Here is a 23360-nt window from a genome sequence, read left to right on the forward strand (position 1 = left end):
TGATCAGCTCTCTCTAATGTACAACCCAGTGCTTTGTCTTCTATTGTCCAAGACCCTCTCTTTAAGGTCAACCCTAGGGACACTTTATATGGGACTTTCCTTGCCAGAGGGAGGCCCCTGTGCACCTGCAGCTCCACCCAGGTGCACTCAAGGAGCACATCTGCCTGCCTGCCAGATGCTGCATCCCGAGAGTCCCCCCCCCATGCTGGCTACACAGGCACTCAGAGCTGTTGGCCCCTCTGAACCCCACTGGAAACAGGACTGATGGCATCAACCCAGCCACCAACCCTCAAATACCTGTGGAGCAAAGGCGTAGGAATGCCCACATTCTCTCCAGGTGCCTCGTCTTTCTGTGCCTCTGTCTCCCTCTTTGCGGTGGCCAGTTCCTTCTTGCTCTGCATCTCCGTGAGTGACCGGAGGAAGAGAGTCTGGGAGCTGGAGCCCACCGTGGCCACAACGGACTTCGGGGACTCGGGCTCCGGCCCCTGGAGACCTTTCTTGAGATGGGACACCCTCTCCTTCAACTTGGTGATGGGGGTCTGTGAGGTGGGAGTGAGAGTGGGGGGCACCTCCTCCCATGTGGACTGGGGCAGAGGGATAGGGGCCTCGGAGATGGGGATCTTCGAGCCAGGGGCAGGCCCCGGGGTGTGAGGGGGTGGGGCATAAGTCTCTCCCTGGTCTCTGGGCAGGTCCTCCCCTATCCCTATGGAACCTGTGTTGCTCTCCTGGGCCTTAGAGGCCAGCAGCACCGTCTTCGTGAGCAACACGGGCGACCTGTCCTTCAGGGATTTCTGGCTCTTCATAGACACGGCTTGCAGGTGGGCAACAGACAGCCAGTATGGCACTGTGGCCTCGCTTGGAGCCGCTGCCTGCCCGTCCACTGACTGGGCCATGATGATGAATTTGGCCATGGCCAGGCCCTCAGCAGAGAAGGGTCTGCCCTGCTCTAGTGGGGCCACGGCCAGCACTGGAGGCTTGTCCCATTTCTGGTGCTGCGCGAATGGCCAGAAGCCAGTCCTCTCCATGTAGGTCTTCCTTGGTGCTCCAAGCACCTCATCTCCCAGCCTCCCCTCAGCCTTCCGGCCCTCCAGGTTTTGCCCCCGCCCATGGTGGGGTGGCAGTGCCTCCAACTCCACCACTGACCTGGGCAAGGGCCTGAGAGCAGGGGGCGCCCATTTGCTCCTTGCCTCTGGGGGCCCTTTCTTCTTGCCCCTCTGCTCCTTGTCCTCCTTGCCGCTACTCAGAACTTGTTGATCCACACAGGCCTTGCTGGCGGGGGTGGCCTCAGGGTGCCGGCTCCTGGCCCACTGCCTTGGGGTGGCGCGGAAGGCTGGTTTCTGCTTGTTGGAGAGGTGGCATGCCCCCTTTTGGTGAGCGCCCACCCTGTGCAGCTCAGAGGGCTCAGGGCCCTTCAGGAGCACAGGCTGCGTGGATAGGGCCTTGTGTGATGGGCAGGGGAGGTCCCGCTCCTTCCGGAGGGCCGATGCAGGCAAGGCCTTCTGGGCTGGGGCTTTCTGGGACTGGTTGAGGAACACAGGTACCTTGTAGAAGGTGGTGGGCGCAGAAGGGGTCTTTCTCATGGGTGGGGCTCCCATTTTCTTCAGGGGCCTGGACAGCCAGCCCTTGTCTAGGTGCTTATGGGAGTGGGGGAAGGGCTTAGCCTCCTGAAAGGCAGGAGAATCTGCAACCTGGTCCAAGGAGGAAGAGGACACGCTGCTGGATTCAGGGTCCATGAGCTCCTCCAAGCCTTGCTGCCACAGGTGTCGATTTAGGTGGTCATAGGAGCCCAGCATGGACAAGTTTTGCTTGTTGGGCGGGACGCAGTGCTCCGAGGGCTCCACTAAACCCCCCATGGGGCTGATGGTCTCGTCATCAGGGGGGCCTACCTGTAGAAGAGCAGAGGAGAGAGGCTGTTGCGGAGGGGAAATGTGAAACCAGAGGAACCCCACATCCCCAGCCCTCCACCCTCACACCAGGAATGCCCAGCCCTCTGCCCTCAGACCGGGCGCCTCCCGCCCCAGGAGTCTAAGTGCCTTGGTCGAGGACTGCCTTTTGATGGTGTCGGAGATAATGCTAAAGATGGTCTGGATGGTGACGCTGTGTTTTTCTGGGGATGGGGGTCAGAACACAGTATGAGCCCCCCCAAAGGCACAGAGCTTTGGGGCTTGTCTTGGAGATGGAGGGAGAGGTGCTCTCACCGGCAACTTGGACATGGCGCTGAGATGTAGGCAGGTAGACACTTGGAGACCTGGAGATACAACAGAGTGGGGCGCTGGCAGCTCCATGCCAGGTCCCCATTCTTTACCCCAATCCTCAGGCCAGCACCCCGCCTACGCCTTCTCTTCGCCTTTCTTCTTGGTGGTCTGGGGCTCCTCCAGCTGCTGTGACCAAACGAGCGGCACCGAGTCGCCCACAGCCTGAGACCTGAACCTGCGCTTAAGTGTCTGCAGCTCGAAAGAGGAGGGAGGGAGTGTCAGCAGAACAGGCCCTCCCATGACCCCGCCCACCCTCCCTCGGCCCCGCCCACAACCTGCCTGTGGGCCCTCCTGAGACCCTCCCACAGTCCCTCCTAGACCTCACCCACATGCCTCCAGAGTTGTTCCCGAGACCCCCACCCACAGCCCCTCTCAGGACCCTCCCAGGGGCCTCCTGTGGCCCTGCCCATGAACCCTCCCACAGCCCGTGGTGGCCACGCCCGTGTGCCATCCCACTGACCTTTATGGCTCCGCCCATGGCCCCCTCCCCTGGTCCCTCATGACCCTCCCACTGACTGGCCCTGTCCATGGAAGCTCCCTCTGATCCTTGTGGCCTCTCACCTTGACCTTTCTCTGTCTGTGTGGTGATGCCAGCGCCGAGAACGGAAAGGTGGGCTCCAGGACCACCGCTGCAAGGAGAGGGGGTGCTGAGTCGGGGAAGCGGGGAAGACTGTGGCAGAGGACACAGCGTGGTCTAAGATGGAGGAGGAGGGCATGCAGAGAACCCCAACAGCGCCGATGTTCACAGCCAGCTCACCCGAATGTTTGCAGGGGTCCTCCTGATCCTGCCACAGAGAAAGGGGGTCAGGGGCTACCAACTCCTGCGCCTACGGCTATTCCCTCTCACATCCCAGAGGGACCCCACCTCCCTTAGAGCAAGGAGTCCAGACCCCTGCCCTCCTCCCTCAGACCCAAGATCCAGAACCCCAACCCTCCTCCCTCAGATCAAGAGATGCGGGCCCCCAGCCTCCCTTAGACCCAGGGCCTCAAACATGTTGCTGGGGACCTTGACTTCAGACTCCTGTGCTGACCTCCTGTGGAGTCTAGAACCATACACCGCCGCCCCTGCACAGGGCAGCTTGATGATCAGGGCGGTGATGACAGGAACCCCACCTGCAGGCGCCAGGTAGAAGGGGGCGTGGTGGTGAGGTTTAGGTCCACTTGGGGGGCCCAGGCAGGAGCCGGCTCCTGCAGCTGGTGAATGAGGCGGATCCAGCGGTTGAACAGGAAACTTGCCTCACGGCTGGGAGCGTCCAGCTCGAGGTAGTAGTAACGGCCAGTAACCAGGCGCAGCTTCAGGCGCCAGGTGGCCAGTTCGTGCACATACAGGTGTGCCAGGCCCAGCGGTATCATCCTGGGGGCGGAGGGAGGTGGGCGGGGCCGGTTGGGCTGGGCCGGGGCGGGAGAGAGGGGCAGGGGTGGGGCCGGGGGCGGGGCTGGGAGAGAGGAGAAGGGGGCTGTGCGTGGAAGGGGTCAGGGGCGTGCCGGGGTCGATCGGGCGGCACCTGGTGAGGACCAAGCTGGGGTGCTCGCCGTCCGGGGGCTGGCCGATGAGAAGCAGGTCGGGCAACAGGAGTCCAGGCAGGGAGGCGGCCACGCCTATGGTAACCCTGTTGGGCCGGTGGTGCACGTAAACGGGGCACCCTCTGTTGGTCACCTGCAGTCCAGGGAGAGGGGCTGGGACGACCCTCGTATTTCAGCCTTTCCCCACCCCCGCGCCACCAACCCCTGCACTCCACTGCCGCAGGCCCTGCCCTCCCCCCCAGCCGGGATGCCGGGAACCTGGACAAAGTTACTCTCGAACATGGGCAGCGGGCCGAGGGGCAGGTACTCGCCCTTCTGCAGGGTCTTCTGCAGCTCCCCAAGGATGGGGACCCACTTCGAGGTTCGTGGGAGTGATTCCAGGAACCGTGATTTCCAGAAGCGGTTCATAGTGGCGGCAGAGAGATGGGGGGGTCTCCGAGGGGCAGGGAGTTAGGGACCCCGCGCTGGGCGGGGCCTGCCCGCCCCCCGTGCCCCCCAGCCCTCTCGGCCCCTTGGGCTTCACCGGGCGCCTGCCTGGGAGTCAGAGGAAGGACTCGCAGGGCTCGGCCCGGCCTGCGGGGGAGTCGTAGGGCCCAGGGAGAAGCCGTCTTGGGGGCTTTGTGACCTCACCGCACACCCGCGGAACTCTTTGGGCAAAGCGGGAGGTGGGGCGCTCCCTGGTGCTGGGGCGCCCTCCTCTGGCCACATGCGAAGTGTAGGGGTGGCGAGAAGTGAATCAGAACCACCGCCCGGCCAGTGTTGGGGTGTGTGTGGGGGTCTGTTTGGCTATTGGAAGTGGGTCATGCAGGGCTTCATCTTCCCTCCTGGAGGGCCTGAATAGAACCTCACGGCCAGTGTCCTTTGGGCCCTCCAAGACAACTGCAATTCACCACTGTGGGTGCTGGAGCAGGCACACCCCTTCTTCCAACAGTTGCCGTTGCTTTGGAGTTTGGCTTTGGGGCCACACCTGGCAGTGTTAAGGGATCACCCCTGGTCCTGTGCTCTGGGATCATTGCTCAGGATTACTGCTTGGAATCACTGCAGGGAGAACCAAGGATTTAACTGGGATCAGCTCATGCCAAGCAAGCACCTGGCTGCTGTACAGTCTCTGGCTCAGAGTTATCTTAATCTCTTGAATTTTAATTATAAAGGAGCACCTTGCTTAGGGAGGAGATAAATCATGGTTCTCTCGTGCCCTCCCCCACAGACTGTTTTTACCCTGTCACTTGTAACGTGGTGGGTGGCAGATTAGAGAATTTGGGGTCTCATTAGCAAAACCCCACTCTGGGCCCCATGTGGGGAGTTGGGCTTACTAGTCCATCATTCTAAAAATAGTGTTTATTATTATTATCTTTTAAAAATGGTGTCATGCAAAATACATGGTCGTGGCTGGGATTCTGGAAATACAAACACCCAGAACAGAAGTCCCCACCATCCCATCCCCGCTGGCACCCATGCCCCCCCGGCAGCTACATCTTAGTGATGTGTCCTTGCAAGACTTTTTTTTCTCAGCCCCACAGAGGGATGTGGGGTTTCAGGTTGTTTTCTGGGTCACAAGTTCCTGTTGGGTGGATGTGGCTGGCTAGAACAATGGCTGCCCTGCTTGGATTTTCAGGCGCTCCGATCCGCTGTGGCAAACTAGATTGCAACAAACCACCTTTGTCCTCAGAGTACCTTCTGGAGACTTTCTGGAACCTTTCATCAGATGTTTACTGGGTGCCTACCATGTGTCGGGCATCACAGGAGGCTCCAAGCCTGCCTCCTGGAGCTCCTGGTCTCAAAGCGGGGAGGGGGGTCGAGGCCCTGAGTGCACCAGCACCCCACCCCTGTGGACAAAAGGGCTCTGAAACTGGCGGTCTCACATCATCTCCCCAGTCTCATGGGCTTGTCTGAAGGCCCAGGCCTCCTTTCCCATCCCCGCCCTCCTAGCCGGGCAGAAAGTGAGTTAAATAAATAATATACCAGTTCCTTCCCCGGGGAAGGGCCGCAGGGACAGTGTATCAGGCTTCTAACAGATCCAAGAGCCTGTGACCCAGTTCCCTCCTCGGGGGACCCCTGAGTCCACCTGTCTCCTCCCCCCAATTAAATAAATAAGTATAAATAAGGCACAGATGACCCTGCCAGGGTCTCCTGGAGGGCCTGCTGATAATAAGGCGAAATAGTGTAGGGGTCCTAACTGCCACACCCCAAATAAATAAATAAATAAGATCTGGCTCCAGTGGCTGGTGGCTCAGGCCGGTCACAGCCGCATCCTCAGGAGCAGCAGGCCCCTCACAGCCCAGTCAAGGGTGAGGTGCAGGCCCCCCAGGATGGCGTGTGCTGCGCGGACACCTCCCCAGGCTGAGGCTGGGGGTACCAGTGGGGGCACCGGCGGATCTGGGGGTACCTGCGGCAGTGCCAGGAAGGACATCTGTGGGAGAGAGAACAGTGGTCAGCAAGAGGCTAGGAGTGCACTGAGGGTTTTGGGGAAGGGGTGCTGGGGGTCCTGGCTATAGGCTTGAGAACCTCCCAACCCCCATATGATGGTGAAGGGTCTGTCCAGGGTCATCTTCAGAAGCTGGATTGAGAAAATTAGAAAATTGAGGCTGGTGTGGTTGAAAGACCCCAATCGAACATTGGGATGGGCGTGATTAGCAGTGGGGGGCTCCAGGGCCAGCTCTCACTGTCCAGAAATCTTGGGGCAAATTCAAGGACCAAGGTGAGGGCTGGGCCCCATTGGTGGCCAGCCCAGTTGGGAGCTGGACTCTGAGGCTTACCTGGGTGGGGCTGGGACTGGGGTTCTGGTCTCCAGTTTGGGTTTGGGGTTTGAAAGGCACCTTCCTGGGGAATCTTAGAGAGGCAGACACCTGTCTAGTCGCTGTTTATTGATCTTACCACCCCCTCTCCAGTAAAAACAACATGATTCAATGACCCTCTGGAAATCTGCTTCCAGCAGAGAAAAGAAAGCGCCAACAACTGAACCAAAATTTCAACTCGTCCTGTCCCACACACCCTGCTGTTCAGGCGCACGCTTGGGGGACATCATCACTCCAGGAGAAGGTCCTGGTCTGCAGGTTTCAGGGAGCCAGAGCTGAGGCCCTGGGAACCTGGGCTGGCTCAACTCAGCTGCCAGGGCTGGCACTACCCTGATGCCCAGCTGTGGTCAGCGCTGCCCAGATGCCCCATGGGCTGTGGCATTACCCTGATTCCCACCAGGTTGGGTGTGTTGGGTTCTAGGAAATGAATTTCTAGGACTTGGATCTGGAACTGCCAAGTGTCCCGGTAGGGTTTGGATCTGCCATGTTAGAGCTGAGGGGGCATGTCGGGGTCTTGGTCTTGGGTGCAGCTTACAGGTCCCAGTCAGGAATGTGGGGCTGGAGCTTTGGTGCCCTAGGGACACCCTAATGGGGTCTCCAAGCAGGCTGGAGGGTGCCAGGCATCAGACCTCAGGGGTGTGGATCTTAGTTGGGGGCCTACCAGGAGCTGCAGCCGGCGCAGCAGCCGGTCCAGCCGTGTCTGCAGGGCACCCAGCTCTGGCTCCAGAGTCCGCAGGGAGGCGCCTCCCACCCGGCGCAGCCACTGCACGTGGCGCAGGTAAGAGAGTAGGTCTGCGCGCAGCCGGGACAGCACACCAGGGACCTGCAGAGGTGACAGCGCAGGGACTCCAGCCGCCTCTGCAACTGAGCCCTTCCCTCCTCTCCCTCCTCTCCCCTGACAAGCTCCAAGAGCCTCTCCTCCTCTTCCAGTCTTTTCTCTGCCTCCCTCCCCTTCTTCTCTTCTTCTCTTCCCTTGCAAAGCTCCTCCGACAACCTCCCCTTTTGTTCCCTCCTCCCCCTTCCTCTCCCTCCTCTCCCCTGCCAAGCTCTGAGCCCCTCTTTTCCTCTCCCCTGTCGGACCTGCAGGGCTCCAAGCTTCACCCCTTCTCTCCTCTCCTCTCCCTGGCAGAGTTCAGCATCCTTTTCCTCCTTTTCCCTCCTCGCCTCTCCTCTGCAGAGTTCCTCTCCCCCCATCTACCTCCCATCCCTGTCCCATAGGAGCTCCGAGCCCCTCCCCTTCCTTCCCTCCTCTCACCTGCAGAGCTCCTAGTGCACCTGCACTCATGGCCAAGGTGGGCAGTGAGTCTAGATTGTGGTCTCCGTCGGCTGGGAATTTGTCTCTCTGGGGAGAAAGCAGCTGTGAGGGGGAAGCTGACCCATTTCTGGGGGTCCCCCATGTCCCCAGGCCTCTGTAGAAAGCTCAGAAGGTCCATGGGCACCCCTACAGGTCACTGTGGCTCCTACCAGCTGGGAGGCCAGCTGCCGAGTGTCAGCCAGGAGGGCTCGGGTCAGGAGGACGATGCTGTCCAGCTCCACTCGGGGGTCTGAGGAGGCCCGGGGCAGGCCTGGAGGCGGCCCTGGGGCAGCAGCTTCATCTGGCCTCAGGCTCAGCATAACCAGGACCAGGCAGCAAACACCTGAGTGAGAAAAACCAGAAAGGCTGACGATGAGGCTGGCAGCTCTGAACTGAGGTCTGAGGGAAGAGGGTCTCAACTATTGGGTCTGAGGGAGGAGGCACTGGAGGACTTGGGTCTGACAAGACAAGGCTGAAGGTCTGGACTCCTGGATCTGAGGGAGGAGGGGGATGTCTGAATTCCTGGATCTGAGAGAAGAGGTTGGAGGCTGAAACTCTTGGGTCTGAGGGAGAAGGCTGGGGGGGGGGGCTGGACTCCGGGTCTGAGGGAGGAGGCTGGGGGCGTGGAGTGCCCGGGTGGCCGCCCAGGGCAGGTCGCAGGGCCTGGCGGGCTCTGCTCCACTCCGCCTGCCCCACCCGTCGGAGCAGACGCGGCCCGGGGCGGGTAGACGGGCCGGGCGTCTCCCGTCCGCCCCCGGACGCCGGAATCTGGGCCCCGGGGCGGGGCATGAGGGGCGAGGCACAGGCCAGAACCTGCCCCCTCCCCGGGCCGGGAGCCCCAGCCGGACTGAGGCGGCCAGGGCCCTCGGGACGGAGAGGGAGGGCCGGACCCCTCGGCGGGCAGACGGCCCGGGGCCCCGCGACGCGCCACGTGGGCCTCGGGGGCCGCACGCCGTGCGGGGCCAGCAGAGCCGCAGCGGGGCGCGGGCTAGGGCCGGGCACCCCGAGAGTGGGCACCGCCGCCGCGCCCCCTCCCCTCCCCGGCCCCGCCCACCTTAACAGCCAATCAGCGCCCCCCGGGCCGCCGCGCTCCGCCGCACACCCCCAGCCCGCCCCCTGGTCCCCTCCCGCAGCCGCCCGTGCGCACCCCCGTGTCTCTCCGTGGCTTCTCCTCCTGGCCGCCCTCTCCTTCAACCCCGGGGGTTCTCTGCCTCAGTTTCCCTCCCGAAGCCGCTCCGGCGGCGTCCCTGGGTGCGAGAGTCCCGGGAACTCCCCGGAGGTCCGCTCCTGAGGATGTCCATGTCTGCCTTGTTGGGGGACCCGTCGAGGGATACTCTCGCCTCTGCCGGTCTCTTGTCCAGGCCCTCGCACTGCCCCTGGTCCCCGCAGGCGGTGCCCAGCTACCCGCTCCGTCTGTCCCGTCAGGGCGTCCATCTCCGACCTTCCCCTCCTCGCGGTGGGGCCCCCCCGCGCCCTCCCTGCCCGCCCCCCCCATTAACTTGAAGCCACTTACTGTTCATGGCCCCGCAGGGCAGGGGTCCCCTGGGCAGGAGGCGGGGAACCCTTTAACCCTCCCCTGTCCACTGCAGGGTGCCCTGGGGGTCAGCTGGGCCTCGGCCTGGGGAGGGGAGGCATGTGCGCGGGGAGCAGGCGGCCCGGCAGTGCGGGACTGTGCCGCCTGGGGGTTATATAGGGGGCCGGGGCGGGCGGGCGGGGGGCAGGCGGCAGGGAGGGCGCCTGACACATTCTGACTCACCCTCCCCCCGCCTGCCTTTTCCATTCACACGGAGCCGGCAGCCGCGCAGCGCTCACGCCTGCTCAGCGGACGGCGCGGAAGGAAAAGTTGGAAAAGTTGAAAGGGAAAGGAGGGGGGGGTCGGAGAGGGGCTGGTGAGGTCATTGGCGTCCCCTCCCTCCACCTCCTCCGCGGGCTGACACGCTGGATCGCTGGGGCCCTGTTGTGAGTGGGGTGGGGGTACCCCCGTCGGGTAAGGGACGGGGCAGCCACAGAGAGAGCTGGCCTCAGGGGACAAGCATGGGACTGTGAAGGCTTCAGTGGGCCACCTGGGAGACACTCACAGTGACTCTGGCAGCGGGACAAAGTCAGGGCGCTGAGCTAGGGGGGATACAGACGCTCAGGGCGGCTTTGCCAGTTCACGGTCCCGCCCGGGGCAGGGAGCAGAGATGCCAGGAGGCTCAAAGCACATGTCAAGGTGGGCAGAGCTAGGCAGATTTGTAGAACACCAAAGAATGGGGATTCTTGAAGGCGCCCGTGGCTGGGCAGAGGAAACAGAGAAACTGAGGCGGGGTCCTGAAGATCAAAGGTTCGGGGAAGCAGAGATGGGGATACTGAGATGTGGGGAGTCCTGGGCCAGACACATAGGGATGTAAGGGGAAGAAACAAGAAGCCCTCAGTCACTCAGCTCCCACCCCTGCCTCAGTTTCCTCAACTGTGAAATTGTACCATTTGGGGTGGGGTGCAGGGAGAGTCTGGGGCCAGGCATAGCTCCTCAGTAAACAGGACCATGGATGGCCTCAGCCCCTTTAGTCACAGTCTCCCCTCCACACGGGCAGCAGCCGGCAGGGAGTCCAAAGGGGCTCAGCCTGGAGCTCTGAGGCTGACAGGGCTGGGGGAGAAGGGGGGCAGCAGTTTCAGGGGACCCAGATTGCTGTGACAGAAGCTTGGAACCCAACAGCAAGGTGCCAACAGGAGCCAGAGCTCCGAGGCTTGCCCAGGTTGCAGGGGACAGGAGGGAGGCAGACAAAAGGTGACAGGGCTGCCACGGCTCCTGCTGGCAGCTGGCACATCCCTCCCCCCCCACTGCGGTGTGGGGGCACAGACTCGGGGGCCTCTGGGAGGTGAGGTCACAGCCCCCTGTGCGGGACATGACTTCATCGCCGCAGGTAAGGTTCCCTCCCCCGGCCAGCAGAGCCCTTCCAGACCCCCTGGGGCCTCAGCAGCTCAGTGCCCTTGGGGCCCCAGACCTCGGACCACTAGGTCTCCGCCCTTTGGGGGGTCTGTTTCCGGCTGAGTCAGTGAGGGGGGCCTCAAGGTTGCGTCAGTAAGGGGAGAACTGACGTAGCCCCCCCCCACCAGTGTGACCAGCCAAGGTGACTCAGGCCACCAGCCTGGGGGATGGACTGACCCGAGGGGACGGGAGACAGGGCGGCCAGCCAGGAATCACGGGGGCTTCCCCAGCTTCATGCAGGGGCCAGTTTCCAGTCTCCTCTCTTAGACCCAGGGTCCAGATCTCCCAGCCCCTCCTCCCCCAGACCCAAGAGTTCAGACCCCCAGCCCCTCCTCCCTCACGCCCAGGAGTTCAGAGTCCCAGTCCCATCCATCAGATCCAGGGTCCAGTCCCCAGCCTCCTTCCTCAGACTTAGGGTTCAACCCCCCGCCCCTCCTCCTTCAGACACAAGTCCAGAATCCCAGTCCGTCCTCCCTCAGACCCAGGAGTCCAGCTCCCCAGCCTCCTTCCTCAAACTTGAGGTCCACCAGTCCGTCCTCCCCCACACTCAGTAGTCCAGACTCCCGGCCCCTCCTCCTTCAGATCTGGTTTCCAGTCCCCAGACTGTCTGCCTTGAGGCCTGGTGGTCGAGACCTGCAGCCCCTCCTCTCTTGGTCTTGGGGGTTCAGGCCCCCAGGCCTCCCTCAGACCCAGGTGCCTGTTCTAGAAGTGCAGAACCCTGTGGGATGCGCTGGGGGGGGGGGTCAGTGTCCTGGGGCCACAGTCCTGGCTTCAGAAATAGGGAGAGGCGGCGGGAGTTGGGGTGTTTGGACTCCTGGGCCTTCCTGGCCGGGACACCAGGGTACTTCTGTGGAAAAACATGGTGGGACGGAGGCAGGTGAGGAACAGCAGGCAGCAGCCATGAAAAGGGAGAGCTGTAGTCATGGCTGAGTAGGGGCTCAGGGTGAGACTGGGGTCCCAGGTGGGCAGGAATTGTGGGAGAACCTGCGAGGCGGGGCAGCTGTGGTGAGGTCAGCAGGTTCAGGGCTCTGTGTGTCCGTCTGTCTGTCCCTGGGGGGTCCTGTCTGGCCTCTGGGGGGTGACGGGTGGGGGCAGGCGGGCTGCAGAAGCTGCCCAAACCTGTCATTAGCGGTGAGGGCCATGACGGCTGGGGGGGGGGGCCCATCCCACCCCGCGGTCCCTGGCGCCCCGCCCCCACCCCTTCCTTGATCCCTGAGGAATCCGGGGAATTGCGAAGTGGGTCCAGATGATGTTGACACAGGAAATGGTCAGCAGCTGTGTGGCCTCAGCTCCGCAGCCCTCTGATCCCCCGACCCCCTGCCAGGCCCCTCTGACAGGGTGAGGCGCTCAGCCACGTGTATGTGAGATACAGATGCGTCAGCAGCTTGCCCCCACACCAATGGGGTCGTGGTCCCCCACCCCGCCACTGCTTTCAGATCCCCAACTCCCTCACCCCTCAGACTCAGACCCCAGAGCCCAGCTCACCAACCTCCTACTTCAGACCCAGAAGTCTAGGCCCCCAATCTCCTCCCTCAGACTTAGTTCTTGCTCTCTTAACTCAGGTGTTTACTCCCATCTCCTCGTACCCCAAAATTCACTCCCTGGGATTGCTGAGACCCTTCTCCCTGTGTAGGGGTAAAGCGGTGACTGGTCACACCTAACCCCTACTCAGGCTGTTCCTTCTGGACTATGGGGAGTCACTCAAGCATGAGGGGTCTCCTGTTGCACCCCTTTTGCCTGTAAGGTCTCTGGAGAGTTCTGGCAGAGGATACAGGAAAGTCTGGGTTTTGGGGGTGGGGGAAATTAGGGCAAGTCCACTGACCTGGGGCTTAGCCCCAGGTTCTCATGGCCTGTGGGTTGCTGGGGGGCTTCCCTAACAATGGGGCTCAGTGAGGTCCCTCAATCGCGCACCCCTCACTTGCTAGAATCGTGGCAACCAGTTCTTAGACTGAGGTGTGAAGCCACATATTCTCAGCACCTCAGCTTCTTTTTGTGAGTTTGGGGCTACACCTGACCATGCTCAGTGAGCACTCCTGGCTCTGTGCTGAGGAAGCATTCCTGGTGGGGCTGTGCAAGGCCTCCCCACTGTGCTATCTCTCCAGCCTCCTCAGCATCCTGTTTTTTGGGGGGAGGGGCACACCAGTCAGTGCTCTGGGGTTACTCCTGGCTCTGTGCTCAGTGATCACTTCTGGCAGGCTCTTGGGGCGGTATGGGGTGCCAGGAATTGAACCTGGGTTGGCTGCATGCAAGGCAAACACCCTCCCCACTGTCCCATCACTTTGGCCCAGCATTCAATTTCTAAGCCAAAGGCTGGGTCTGGGGTGCCCATCTCTTGAGGCTCCCCCAGTTATGAGGAACCCCCACCTCCACCCCAAGGCTCTCTCCTCCTTGCTGCTAAGGAGGCAACTCCATAGCAACCAGGTGGCCAGTCCAGTATGACCTCCCTTCCTTTCCCCCATTGCTGAGGGGGCTCCCTGGCAACAGAACTCAGACTATTAGGGGGCAGGCGGGTGGGGCCAGGCTGGTTGCTGGGGTGATGGCCCTCAAGGGCTTTTCCCACAGAGGCCCCAGGGTGCTGGGGAGGCAACATGGTGGGCTCTGGGATCCCCGCTTTGGGCCTCTTCCTGCTGATGCAGAGCTCCGCAGGTGAGGGCCGTGGGTGCAGAGACGAGTGGGGTGTCTCCTTCTCTGTACACCCCCCAGCAACACCCCCTTTCTTTCCCAGAGGCGAATGGAATCCAGGGATTCTTCTATCCGTGGAGTGAGCAGTGGACAAAACCCGGGTCATCCAGGGACAGGGACCTCAGATTAAAATCTTGAGTCTAAGGGCACAGGGGCTAGGGGTCTGGACTACTGAGTCTGAGGGAAAGCTGGAGGTTTGGACTCCTGGGCCTGAGGGAGGAGGCTGGGGGGTGTGGACCTCTGGGTCTGAGGGCAGAGGGACTGGACTATTGGGTCTGAAGGAGGAGGCTGGGGCTTGGAGCCCTGGATCTGAGGGAAGAGGCCCTGGATCCTGTGGCCACCAATAGGCAGGCATGGGACGTGGCCCTCTGAGCCCCGAGGCTCAGTCCACAGTGTCAGGTTCTGCTGATGCTGGTCCCCAGGCTGTGAGGGAGATGTTTGGGACCGAGAGAACTGTGGGGGTCAAGCTGCCATCGAGAACCCCAACCTGTGCCTGCGTCTCCGATGCTGCTACCGAGACGGAGTCTGCTACCACCAGAGGCCAGATGGTGAGTGGGTCTGGGGAGGCTCCCACCAGGGTGACAGTGCTCTGACCGGGTCTCACTACCCTGTTCGTCCAGAGAACATGCGGCGGAAGCACATGTGGGCACTGGGCTGGACGTGTGGAGGCCTCCTCTTCCTCATCTGCGCCATCTGCGTCTTCTGGTGAGTGGGGTGGCAGCGGGGAGTGGGGTGGCAGGGCACAGGGCATGAGCGGTCAGGCTGAAGGTGTCCCTCCCTGTCAGGTGGGCCAAGCGCCGGGACCTCCTGCACCTCCCTAAGTTCCTGCAGGGCAGATACGACATTTCCAAGACGGTCTCTCTGCTGTCCAAGGACCGGGCTTCCAGCGAAAAAAAGATGTCAGAGACAGCCACAGACGCTGAAGGGGAAGGGACGGAAGGGGCTGATGAAGGGGACGATGATTAGGGGCACCCCTAGAGGGACCCCTCAATACACACAGAGCGCATAGCCTTGTAGTGTCCTTCCCGACAGTCCCGGGAGAACTTGCAGCAGGGGGTGCATGTTCCTGGCCCCTATGTGCAGTTGTGCACGTGTGTGCATTTGTGCGTGTGTGTGTGTGTGTGTGTGTGTGTGTTGCAAAGGGCCTGGGCGAGCATGGGTATCGGGTTTGTGATTATGGGAGGGGAGATGTGTAAACGGAAAAGTTTCTGGAATTAGAGATGAGAGAGGGGTTTTCTGTGGGGGAGAAGCCAACAAGCTGATGGGGGTCCCCAGATTGACTGCAGGGGCTCAGCTGAGTGAGGGTTCTCAGCTATAGTCATGAGGAGTGTACATGGAGAAGCAGGTGAGAGTTGGGGGGCAAGTGGCAGGTGGCCAGGCAGAAGACCTGAGAGAGTGTGTGGGTTAGGGGGCTTGAACTGGGCTGTGGGGCAGGAGGTGGGGGCAGGGGGCAGGCTCTAGCCCTGGAAAACAGCCCTCTAGCTGCAGTGGACTCAGCCTCTGACACACCCCACCTTGGGTCCCTGCTCTAACCATCGGTGGCGCTTCCCAGACAGCCTCCAGGCAGAACCTGAGTGGAATAGGGTAGGGGACACCCCAGCGTCAAAGGCCTCTGGACTCCTCCATGGGGTGGTTTCACAGGCACACCCGCACCCTGTCCAGTAACTTTCTTCACCTCTCCTCGCAGTGGTTCTACAGCACCCTCCTGGGTATCCCCTAAGTAAATAACCTCACGTCTAATTTGGCCCCAGTGCTTTGTGGAGGAAGCCAAGCAAAGGGGAGCCCGGGCTAGTGGGGTGGGTCTGCCACGCTGAGTTTCTGCCTGCCGGGGTATGACCAGCTGAGCCCCCACTGGAAGGCAGCTTGAGGGTCCAGCTGCACCTAGCCACTGTCCACCCCGAGACAGACACACAGGAGGCACTGTGATGGGAATTGTTTATCGGGGAGCAGGGGCTGCGGTGTATGGGCGGCTGGATGGTGCACAGCTCGATCTGGTCCTGCCCGGTGGGGCGTAAGGTCACCTGCAGGAGGGGAACGAGGTTAGTAGTGCCCAGTCGGGGGGTCAGGGAGGGGAGCACTTTCTGTCACCCCCTCCTGATCTGACACATGTCCATCGTCCATCCTTCGCCCCCATACCCCCCACTTTCAGAGATGGCGGGGGTGTCATGCGGGCCTTTCCAGAGGGTAAAAGTGGGGAGTGAGACAGGGAGACAGGTGGGGCAGACAGAGGCACAGAGACAGGAAACAGGTGATGGGCAAAGGACCCGAGAGATAGAGGGCAGGCGTGGTGGTATGGACAAGTGATGAGGGAGGTTCTGCCTGGTGACAGTCCTTAGCATCCCTGAGGGAGCAGGGATGCTGGGCTGGGGTGCCTAGTTCCCTGTCAGAATCCAGCTCTTCTGTCCTTCATGGGCGTCCCCTCTACACTGAGGAGTCTGTCCACTATTTTTGGAGATTTGCATTAGGCTCCCCTGGCTCTTGGAAGCGGACAGTGGCTGGATCAGCTTCAAGCCAGTAGACAAGATTTTCCAGGGTCCCTAGAGCTATAGGTGCCTATTTGTTTTATTTTGGGGCCACACTGGGCAGCAGCAGTGCTCAGGGACTATTCCTGGCTGTGTTCAGGAGTTAGCCCTGGTGGTGGTGGTGGACTATATGCAGTGCCACGGGGGAAATCTGAACCCTGGTAGGTGGAATGCCAGGCAAATGCCTTAACCCATTTCTTTTGTTTGTTTCTTTTTTTCAGGGGTGGGGGGAAAGGGGTGAGTCTCTTGCCTTTATTTGTGACTTTGTTTTATTTTGGGTCACACACGGTGGTGCTCAGTGCTCAGTGCTCACTCCTGGAGGACTCAGGAAAATCCTATGTGGTATCAGGAATGGAATAGGATGGCTGAGCTGTGTGCAAGGCAAGTGTCCTTCCCATGTGCTGTCACACGTGAGTTTCTGGCCTCTTTTTGTGTTATTAAAATATTTGGAGCCGGGGCTGGAGCAATAGCACAGCGGGTAGGGCATTTGCCTTGCACGCAGCCGACCCGGGTTCAATTCCCAGCATCCCATATGGTCCCCTGAGCACCGCCAGGGGTAATTCCTGAGTGCAGAGCCAGGAGCAACCCCTGTGCATTGCCGGGTGTGACCCAAAAAGCAAAAAAAATATATATATATTTGGAGCCAGCCAGAATGATACTACAATGGGTAGGGCATTTGCCTTGCATGAGAATTATCCAGGGTCAATCCCCAGCATCTCATATGGTCCCCTTTGACCATATGAGATGTCAAAGAGTAATTCTTTTTTTTTTCTTCTTGGGTCACACCCGGCGATGCACAGGGGTTACTCCTGGCTCTGCACTCAGAAATTACCCCTGGCGGTGCTCAGGGGACCATATGGGATGCTGGGAATCGAACCTGGGTTGGCCGCGTGCAAGGCAAATGCCCTACCCGCTGTGCTATCACTCCAGCCCCTGCAGGAGTAATTCTTGAGTGCCAAGGCAGAAGTAAGCCCTGAGCATTGCTGGGTATGACCCCCCCCCCCCGCCACACACACACACACACACAAAAAAAAAAAAAAAACTGGAGAGGAGCCCTGCTCAGCAGTAATAGTGTGTACTTGTGTGTGCGCCCATTGACGCCCATTGAGATTGTCCCCATGGCAAGGACATACAGTGGTAAGCAGACCTGACAGTGCCACTTGTTCTGGACCACAATTGTGGGCAGAGCAGGGTGGGCGGCTGGGCAAACTCAGGTACTGGAGCAAATGCACATGCACACACGCAGACATACCTAGCCCTGAGAGCTCTCTCTCCGGCGCTCTTGCTGCATTTCCTGCCCAGTGTGTTAATCTGCCCTTCTCCTGTACATGCAGCTATTCACCCTTTCTCAGGGTGCCCCTTTGGAACCACAGAGCATGCGGCAATTGGTGGGATTACTTTCTCAGAGAACAGTGGAACTAGGATTGCTCTGGATACATGAAAGAGAGATTAATTCATGATTTGTAGAATCTCTTAGGACACTGGGGCTTATTTGTGTTTTTGGGCTACATCCAGTGGAACTCAGAGGTTACTCCCCACCCCCGGCACTCGCCTCCCCAACACTTGGTGCTCAGGGCTTCTTCCTGGTTCTGCATTCAGAGATCACTCCTGGCAGGGCTTGGGGAAACTTGTGGGTGACAGGGATTGAATCTGGGTCAACCTTGTGCAAAGCAAACGCCCTTCTCAGTATCCTATAGCTCTGGTTGGGCTACTCTTGGCACTGCTCAAGGATCACTCAGCCGTGCACAGGGGTCCTTGTGCTGGGGCTGCCACCCGCGTCTCTCCTGTGCAATGCCTGCAGCTCTGTGCCCGGGCCAGGACTTAATGTCTTTAAGTTATTATTATTATTATTATTATTTTTTGGATCACACCCGGCGATGCACAGGGGTTTCTTCCTGGCTCTGCACTCAGGAATTACCCCTGGCGGTGCTCAGGAGACCATATGGGATGCTGGGAATCGAACCCGGGTCGGCTGCGTGCAAGGCAAACACCCTACTCTCTGTGCTATTGCTCCAGCCCCATTTAAGTTATTTTTTTTTTTTTTGCTTTTTTGGGTCACACCTGGCGATGCACAGGGGTTACTCCTGGCTCTGCACTCAGGAATTACCCCTGGCCGTGCTCAGGGGACCATATGGGGTGCTGGGATTTGAACCCGGGTCGGCCGCGTGCAAGGCAAACGCCCTACCCGCTGTGCTATCTCTCCAGCCCCAATTTAAGTTATTTTTTGTTTGAGGGGTGCCCCAGTGGTGCACAGGGATTAGCACTAACTCACTGCCCCCTCCTGGTGGTGCTCACCATGCCTTGCCGTACCAGGAGTGAACCTGGGCTTCTCCAGCTCTGAACTGTCTCCCCAGTCCAAGGTTTAATTGTTTTACAGATTCCCCCATCTGAGGGCTGGGCTCTGTCACTCGAATGTTGCTTCTTCTGCCTCTTCCTGCAGCCACCAGTGAACCCATCCAGTCACCTCTCTTTCTGTACCTACCAAGCTGCCCACACCACCCATTCACCCAGAGACACTGACCCAAGCCCACCTCCCACCCGGCCACCCACCCATCTGTTCTCTGGCTGTCTAGGCGTTTCCCTGAACATCAATCTCGGACTTCCTCAATTCACTCTGCTAGAGAACACTAAGAACAAAGGCGCCAGAAGTTTTAAGGGAGACAGGGGTGCCTGCTGCCGGGGAGACACAAGTGATAGCGAAGTCCTTCGGCCGCCGCTGGCCTGGAAGAAAAGAGGAGGAGCAGGACGAGGGGAGAGGGAAGCCGGCTGTCCACAGCATTAGAGCGGCAGAGGGCCGGCGGCCATGCGGCAGGGGGCTGAGCCAAAGGGTACCTGGGGGTTCCCACAGCCTCTGAGCCCATAGGATGCTTAGGAAAGAGGACCGAGAGGACCCCTCCGTCCTGCTGGCTCCCTCCACCCCCGTCAGGCTACTTTTCCGGAGGGGCGGGCTGTGGGCACCGCTCGGGGGAGCGCTGGCGCCCGGGAGCTGCCATCGTCCCAGGCTCCGCTCCGTCCTTACCCCGTCGCCCATAGCCCCCCACCCCCAGCCCCCTCCTCACCTGGGGCTCACTCTGGCCCGGCTCCTGCCGGCCCCGGCCCGGCCTCGAGCGTGGCGAGCTGCAGGCGCACGCGGCGGGAGCTGGCGGCGGGCAGTGGGGACGCGCGGGCGGCGCGGCGCGGCCCGTGGGCTCCGGGCAGGGGGCGCGAGCCGGCGGCTTGGGCGGGCGCCGACCAGCGGCGGGAGAGCTTGCGCGCCAGGCGGGCGAGGGCGGAGGGCCGCAGGCCGTAGTCGCGCTCCAGCTCCTGGCGGGAGATCTCGATGTTGCCGGTGTACCAGAGGATCCAGCCCAGCAGGCTGAGGAAGACGAGCAGCGCGCCCGAGTAGATGAGCAGGTCCCCGAAGTCGCGGCCGCGCACCTGCAGCTGCGCGAACACGCCGGTCAGCAGCGCCGCCATGCCCGCCACGTCCAGAGCCACGGCTAGCAGCAGCGCCGCGCGGCAGCGCCCCAGCCCCGATGCGGGCCCTGACGCGCCGCCCGGGGCCGCCGGGGGTCCCGCCGCCGAGCCCTGCACCGCACCCACAGCCGGCGCTGCCGCCATGGCCCTGCTGCGCCGCCGCCTCCGAGAGGGCGGCCCGGGGTGCGGGCCCAGCCCGGGGCGGGGTCAGGGGCCGGCGCCAGGTGTGCCCGAAGGCCAGCCGGTCACCTGAGCCCGGCGGGGTGAGTGAGTGAGGCCCGGCCTGCGGAGAGTCAGGATGGCGAAGCCATCCTGGGTGCAGGCGATGGCGCTGCGGGCCCGGGGACGGGGGACCTTGCTTCCCGCCGGGACAGGCCTCGGCGCCGCGCCCGCCACCAGCAGGCCAGCAGCGGTCGGGGCGCGATCAGGGGCAGCCCAGGGAGTGAGATTGCGCGCTGCTGTTCAATGAGGACTCTTGTGCGCCTCGTCGCGAACTAACCCGCTAGGGTGGGTAGGCCGGATCCCTGGTCTCGGCCATCAGGTCTGTACCCACGGGCGGCTTCTGGGGGAGTCCAAACTTCCAAGGCCTTGTTACCGAGGGTCCAGAGAATGCCCGACAGGGGCGACGCCCGGGGAATCCCAGACAGCGCATGCCTATGGCAGCGCCCTTGTTCTTGTTAAGCTTTGTTGGAAAGGTACCCTCCTTGGGGCTGGAACCCAGTACACGGGAGCAGGGGGCTTTCCTTGCGCACAGCCGACCAGAATTCGGTCCCCAGCATCTCCAGGAGTGACTCCTGAGTACTAGAGCTAGGCGTAAACTCTGAGCACCCCTGGGAGTGACCTCCCCAGAACTGCTGTCCCCAAAACAAACGCCCAAGAGATCTGGTACATTCTCTTTTCCTCCAAACTGCAGCTCGTCCTTAGAGCCAATCACGGATCCTGGCCAATGCCAGACTTTGAGAAGTCTCCGTCTAGTTTTTTCTCTTTAAGGGGCCTCCGAACAGTGTCAAGTTGGAAGGGGGCCGCGAAAAGTGCGGAAGCTTTCCGAACGCGACCGAGTGGGGCCCGAGCGTTTCCGAATAGGCCCGAGTCCGGCGGTCTACGCGGGGAACCGGGTTACCGGAGGGTTCCGGAGATGCCCGAGCGTGCTTCTGAGCCTTCGTAGGGCTGCCGAGGACTTCCGAAGGGGCTCGGAGGCGCCCAAAGATACGGAGCGGTTTCCCCAGTGCGCACACGCACGGGAATCATTCATCGAACTTGTTTATTCGGTGCCCAGCATGGGACGGACGTTACTGAGGAGCTGCTTGTGGGAGTCCACCAAGCGCCCCAGAAACCGCTGCATGGTCTGGGCACGGGGACCGACCAGCTCCGAAAATGGCCGAACAGCGGCGACGGACTGACGGAAAGAGCCGAACGTCCCTGACTCGCGCCGCGAGCGGAGCGAACGTCTGCGCGTGCGTGCCCAGATAGGAAGCGGAAATGCGTGTACTTATTAAAGGCGTCAGCCCGCCCTTTCTCTGTCTCTTTCCGTCTCCGGCAGCCGCGGCGAGAGGAGGTGAGTGCAGCCTCTTGCTCCCGCGTGGCCGATCCTGCCAAGATTCTACCTACGCCTCTGTCCTGCTGGGCAGGCCCCTTCCACCCCGAATCGCTCTCAGTACCCTCCCCAGTCCATCAACCTGTTTCCAGCCCCTTCTCCCAGGGTCGGCTTGTCCGCGGACCGCCCCATCCTCAGGACCCCCAGCCTCCCGTCCCTCTGGGCCCGGGCGCGCAGGCCGCGCCCCAGCCCTGCTTGCTCTGTCTCCGCAGCTGCCACCATGTCCGCGCACCTGCAGTGGATGGTCGTGCGCAACTGCTCCAGCTTCCTGATCAAGAGGAACAAGCAGACTTACAGCACTGTAAGTGGAGCGGCCCGAGGGGTTGTCCAGGGGCCCCTTCCTCCTCCCTCCGCCCTCCTCGCCATCCCCGCCCGCCGACTCCGCGCCTTCTTCCCAGGAGCCGAATAACCTCAAGGCCCGCAACTCCTTCCGCTACAACGGCCTCATACACCGCAAGACCGTGGGCGTGGAGCCGGCGGCTGACGGCAAAGGCATCGTGGTGGTGATGAAGCGCCGATCTGGTGAGCGCCTCCCGGGGATGGGGGGGGGGGAGTGTTCTCTCTGGGGGGGGGGCGGGCCCGAGGGTACCGGCGCCCGGGGAGTTGACGGACGCGGTGGTCTGCTTGTGGATGCGAGTGCTGGCAAGGGAATCCCTGATGGGGCTGTTCCGGTTTGGGGACTGCACCAGATAGGAGTCGCCCCGAAAGGCTCTCTCCTGCTGGTGTCGCCCCTTTTTTTTTTTTCCCCTTGGTGGCGGTGCTTTTTCCTGGGTTCTAAGCGGGTTGCCAGAGGTGACATGGGCCGCCCTGGTGCAGGAGCAATCGCTAGGTTAGGCTCCTGTAGCGATTGATGGGGTGCATATGTGAGACGCTTAGGAGTTCCTCCACTCTTCGCCTGTCCCAAGGCTCTGTTACAGCCAAGGAGGCTGTTCTTTTGTTGCTAGTATTGAAATCCAGGCTGATAACTGCAGTTGAGGGCCAGGCACGTCTTTCCCCCCACCCCCCGCCCCTGGCCGCCCCCCCTCCCATTGTCAACCCCAGTGTAGCTTGGGCTATGCCTACTCAATGTCCATTAACAACGGTGCTTAGGACTGGGGGAAGCCTTTACCCCTTCCCCCCGCACCTTGACACTCTCCTGCTGTGTGCCTGTGGCTGGGGACCAGAGGTTCTCAGTCATGGTCAGTGAGCACTGGAGGTAGTACTCAGGACTGAGACACACTAACATCCAGCTTCGTGGGTTGTCCCTCTGCTAGGCCAACGGAAGCCTGCAACCTCCTACGTGCGGACCACCATCAACAAGAATGCAAGGGCCACTCTCAGCAGCGTCCGCCACATGATTCGCAAGAACAAGTACCGCCCGGACCTGCGCATGGTGAGGAGGGCGATCTGGTTGGGAGGGGGGAGGCGTGCCCCCCACCAGTTGGCTGACTGAGCCCCCTGCACTCCCAGGCCGCCATCCGCAGAGCCAGTGCCATCCTGCGCAGCCAGAAGCCTGTGGCCGTGAAGAGGAAGCGGGCGCGCCCTGCTAAGAGTGCCTGAGTGCATTCCCAGATAAATAAAGGCATCTGCCGATTCCCCTCACCCTGCGTGTGCTGTCCAGCATGCTGCCCACCTGGGACTGGGTGCTGGTGGTACCCTGCTTCTTGGGGACCTGGATTTAGTGGGCTCCAAGTCCCACACAGTGAGTGTACATGGGGCACCTCTCTCAATGGTTGCAGTCCCACCTCTGGAGTGTCTTAGCTGCAGCATGGTGTGCACATCCTGCTGGGGCCCTGGCCTGTCCCTGCCTGAGTCTGGTCTGTTTCAGCAGACAGAAGAGGCACCTGGAATTGAGGAATGCAGCTGGAGGCCCATGCTTGGACTGGTGGCCTCCCCTGGGCAGCTTGCATCTGGCAGGGACCAACCTCGCCGTCTGGTGCCCTGATATGATATGAGATCTTGTCTTGAATTACAGTGGGCTTGGGGCAGTCCCTCTCAGTGCCTAGGCACAGGCCTGCGTATCTCCCATCGCCTAGGTTCCTCCTTCCATCTCTCCACTGGGGTCCTGACACGTGGGCTGTGGGCTGGTACTGAACTACCCAAGGTGCTGTCTGCTGCTGTGAGCTGCAGGTGCTCCTGGGAATCGATGGCCCCATTGGTGCCCTGTCCAGGGTGCTTGTCTGTGGACAGCCTGATGGGTGTAGCTGGTGTGGGGGCGTTTAGGAACAGATGTGTTTCTTTCCCTCCCAATGTGTTGAGGAGGGGAGATAGGACACTGAAGTAGTAAAATG

General features: G+C 61.2%; 4 protein-coding genes across 6 annotated transcripts; 2 read left to right on the top strand and 2 right to left on the bottom strand.

The window, feature by feature from the left end:
- Window positions 1-1723: 1723 nt before the first annotated feature.
- On the bottom strand, window positions 1724-9455 carry IL11 (interleukin 11). 2 transcript variants are annotated; one of them, XM_055145933.1, is made up of 12 exons: window positions 9382-9455; window positions 8039-8211; window positions 7830-7916; window positions 7236-7397; window positions 6166-6189; window positions 3761-3912; window positions 3369-3609; window positions 3013-3040; window positions 2817-2884; window positions 2335-2444; window positions 2199-2248; window positions 1724-1886 (listed from the first exon to the last, which is right to left on the bottom strand). In XM_055145933.1, the coding sequence occupies exons 1-12, from the start codon at window positions 9386-9388 to the stop codon at window positions 1873-1875; spliced, it is 1116 nt and encodes a 371-aa protein (XP_055001908.1). In that variant the 5' UTR covers window positions 9389-9455; the 3' UTR covers window positions 1724-1872. The 2 variants fall into 2 exon arrangements, with proteins under 2 accessions (XP_055001908.1, XP_012790076.2); XM_012934622.2 differs by lacking the exons at window positions 1724-1886; window positions 2199-2248; window positions 2335-2444; ... (2 more) ...; window positions 3369-3609; window positions 3761-3912 and having other exon boundaries at window positions 5249-6189.
- TMEM238 (transmembrane protein 238) lies at window positions 8077-20960 on the bottom strand. 2 transcript variants are annotated; one of them, XM_055145935.1, is made up of 2 exons: window positions 19100-20960; window positions 8077-8211 (listed from the first exon to the last, which is right to left on the bottom strand). In XM_055145935.1, exon 1 carries the CDS (start codon window positions 19638-19640, stop codon window positions 19107-19109), a length of 534 nt encoding a protein of 177 aa, XP_055001910.1. In that variant the 5' UTR covers window positions 19641-20960; the 3' UTR covers window positions 8077-8211; window positions 19100-19106. The 2 variants fall into 2 exon arrangements, with proteins under 2 accessions (XP_055001910.1, XP_055001909.1); XM_055145934.1 differs by lacking the exon at window positions 8077-8211 and adding an exon at window positions 15437-15539.
- TMEM190 (transmembrane protein 190) lies at window positions 13425-14549 on the top strand. The gene is made up of 5 exons (XM_004617013.2): window positions 13425-13482; window positions 13562-13597; window positions 13941-14066; window positions 14139-14223; window positions 14304-14549. The coding sequence occupies exons 1-5, from the start codon at window positions 13425-13427 to the stop codon at window positions 14482-14484; spliced, it is 486 nt and encodes a 161-aa protein (XP_004617070.1). The 3' UTR covers window positions 14485-14549.
- Window positions 20961-20982: 22 nt separating the features above from the next.
- On the top strand, window positions 20983-22671 carry RPL28 (ribosomal protein L28). Its single transcript, XM_004616939.2, has 5 exons — window positions 20983-21051; window positions 21303-21391; window positions 21489-21612; window positions 22344-22462; window positions 22540-22671. Exons 2-5 carry the CDS (start codon window positions 21311-21313, stop codon window positions 22627-22629), a joined length of 414 nt encoding a protein of 137 aa, XP_004616996.1. The 5' UTR covers window positions 20983-21051; window positions 21303-21310; the 3' UTR covers window positions 22630-22671.
- Window positions 22672-23360: the final 689 nt, after the last annotated feature.

This window comes from Sorex araneus, chromosome 8 (genome assembly GCF_027595985.1).
Source record: "Sorex araneus isolate mSorAra2 chromosome 8, mSorAra2.pri, whole genome shotgun sequence".
Taxonomy (NCBI): Eukaryota; Metazoa; Chordata; class Mammalia; order Eulipotyphla; family Soricidae; genus Sorex; species Sorex araneus.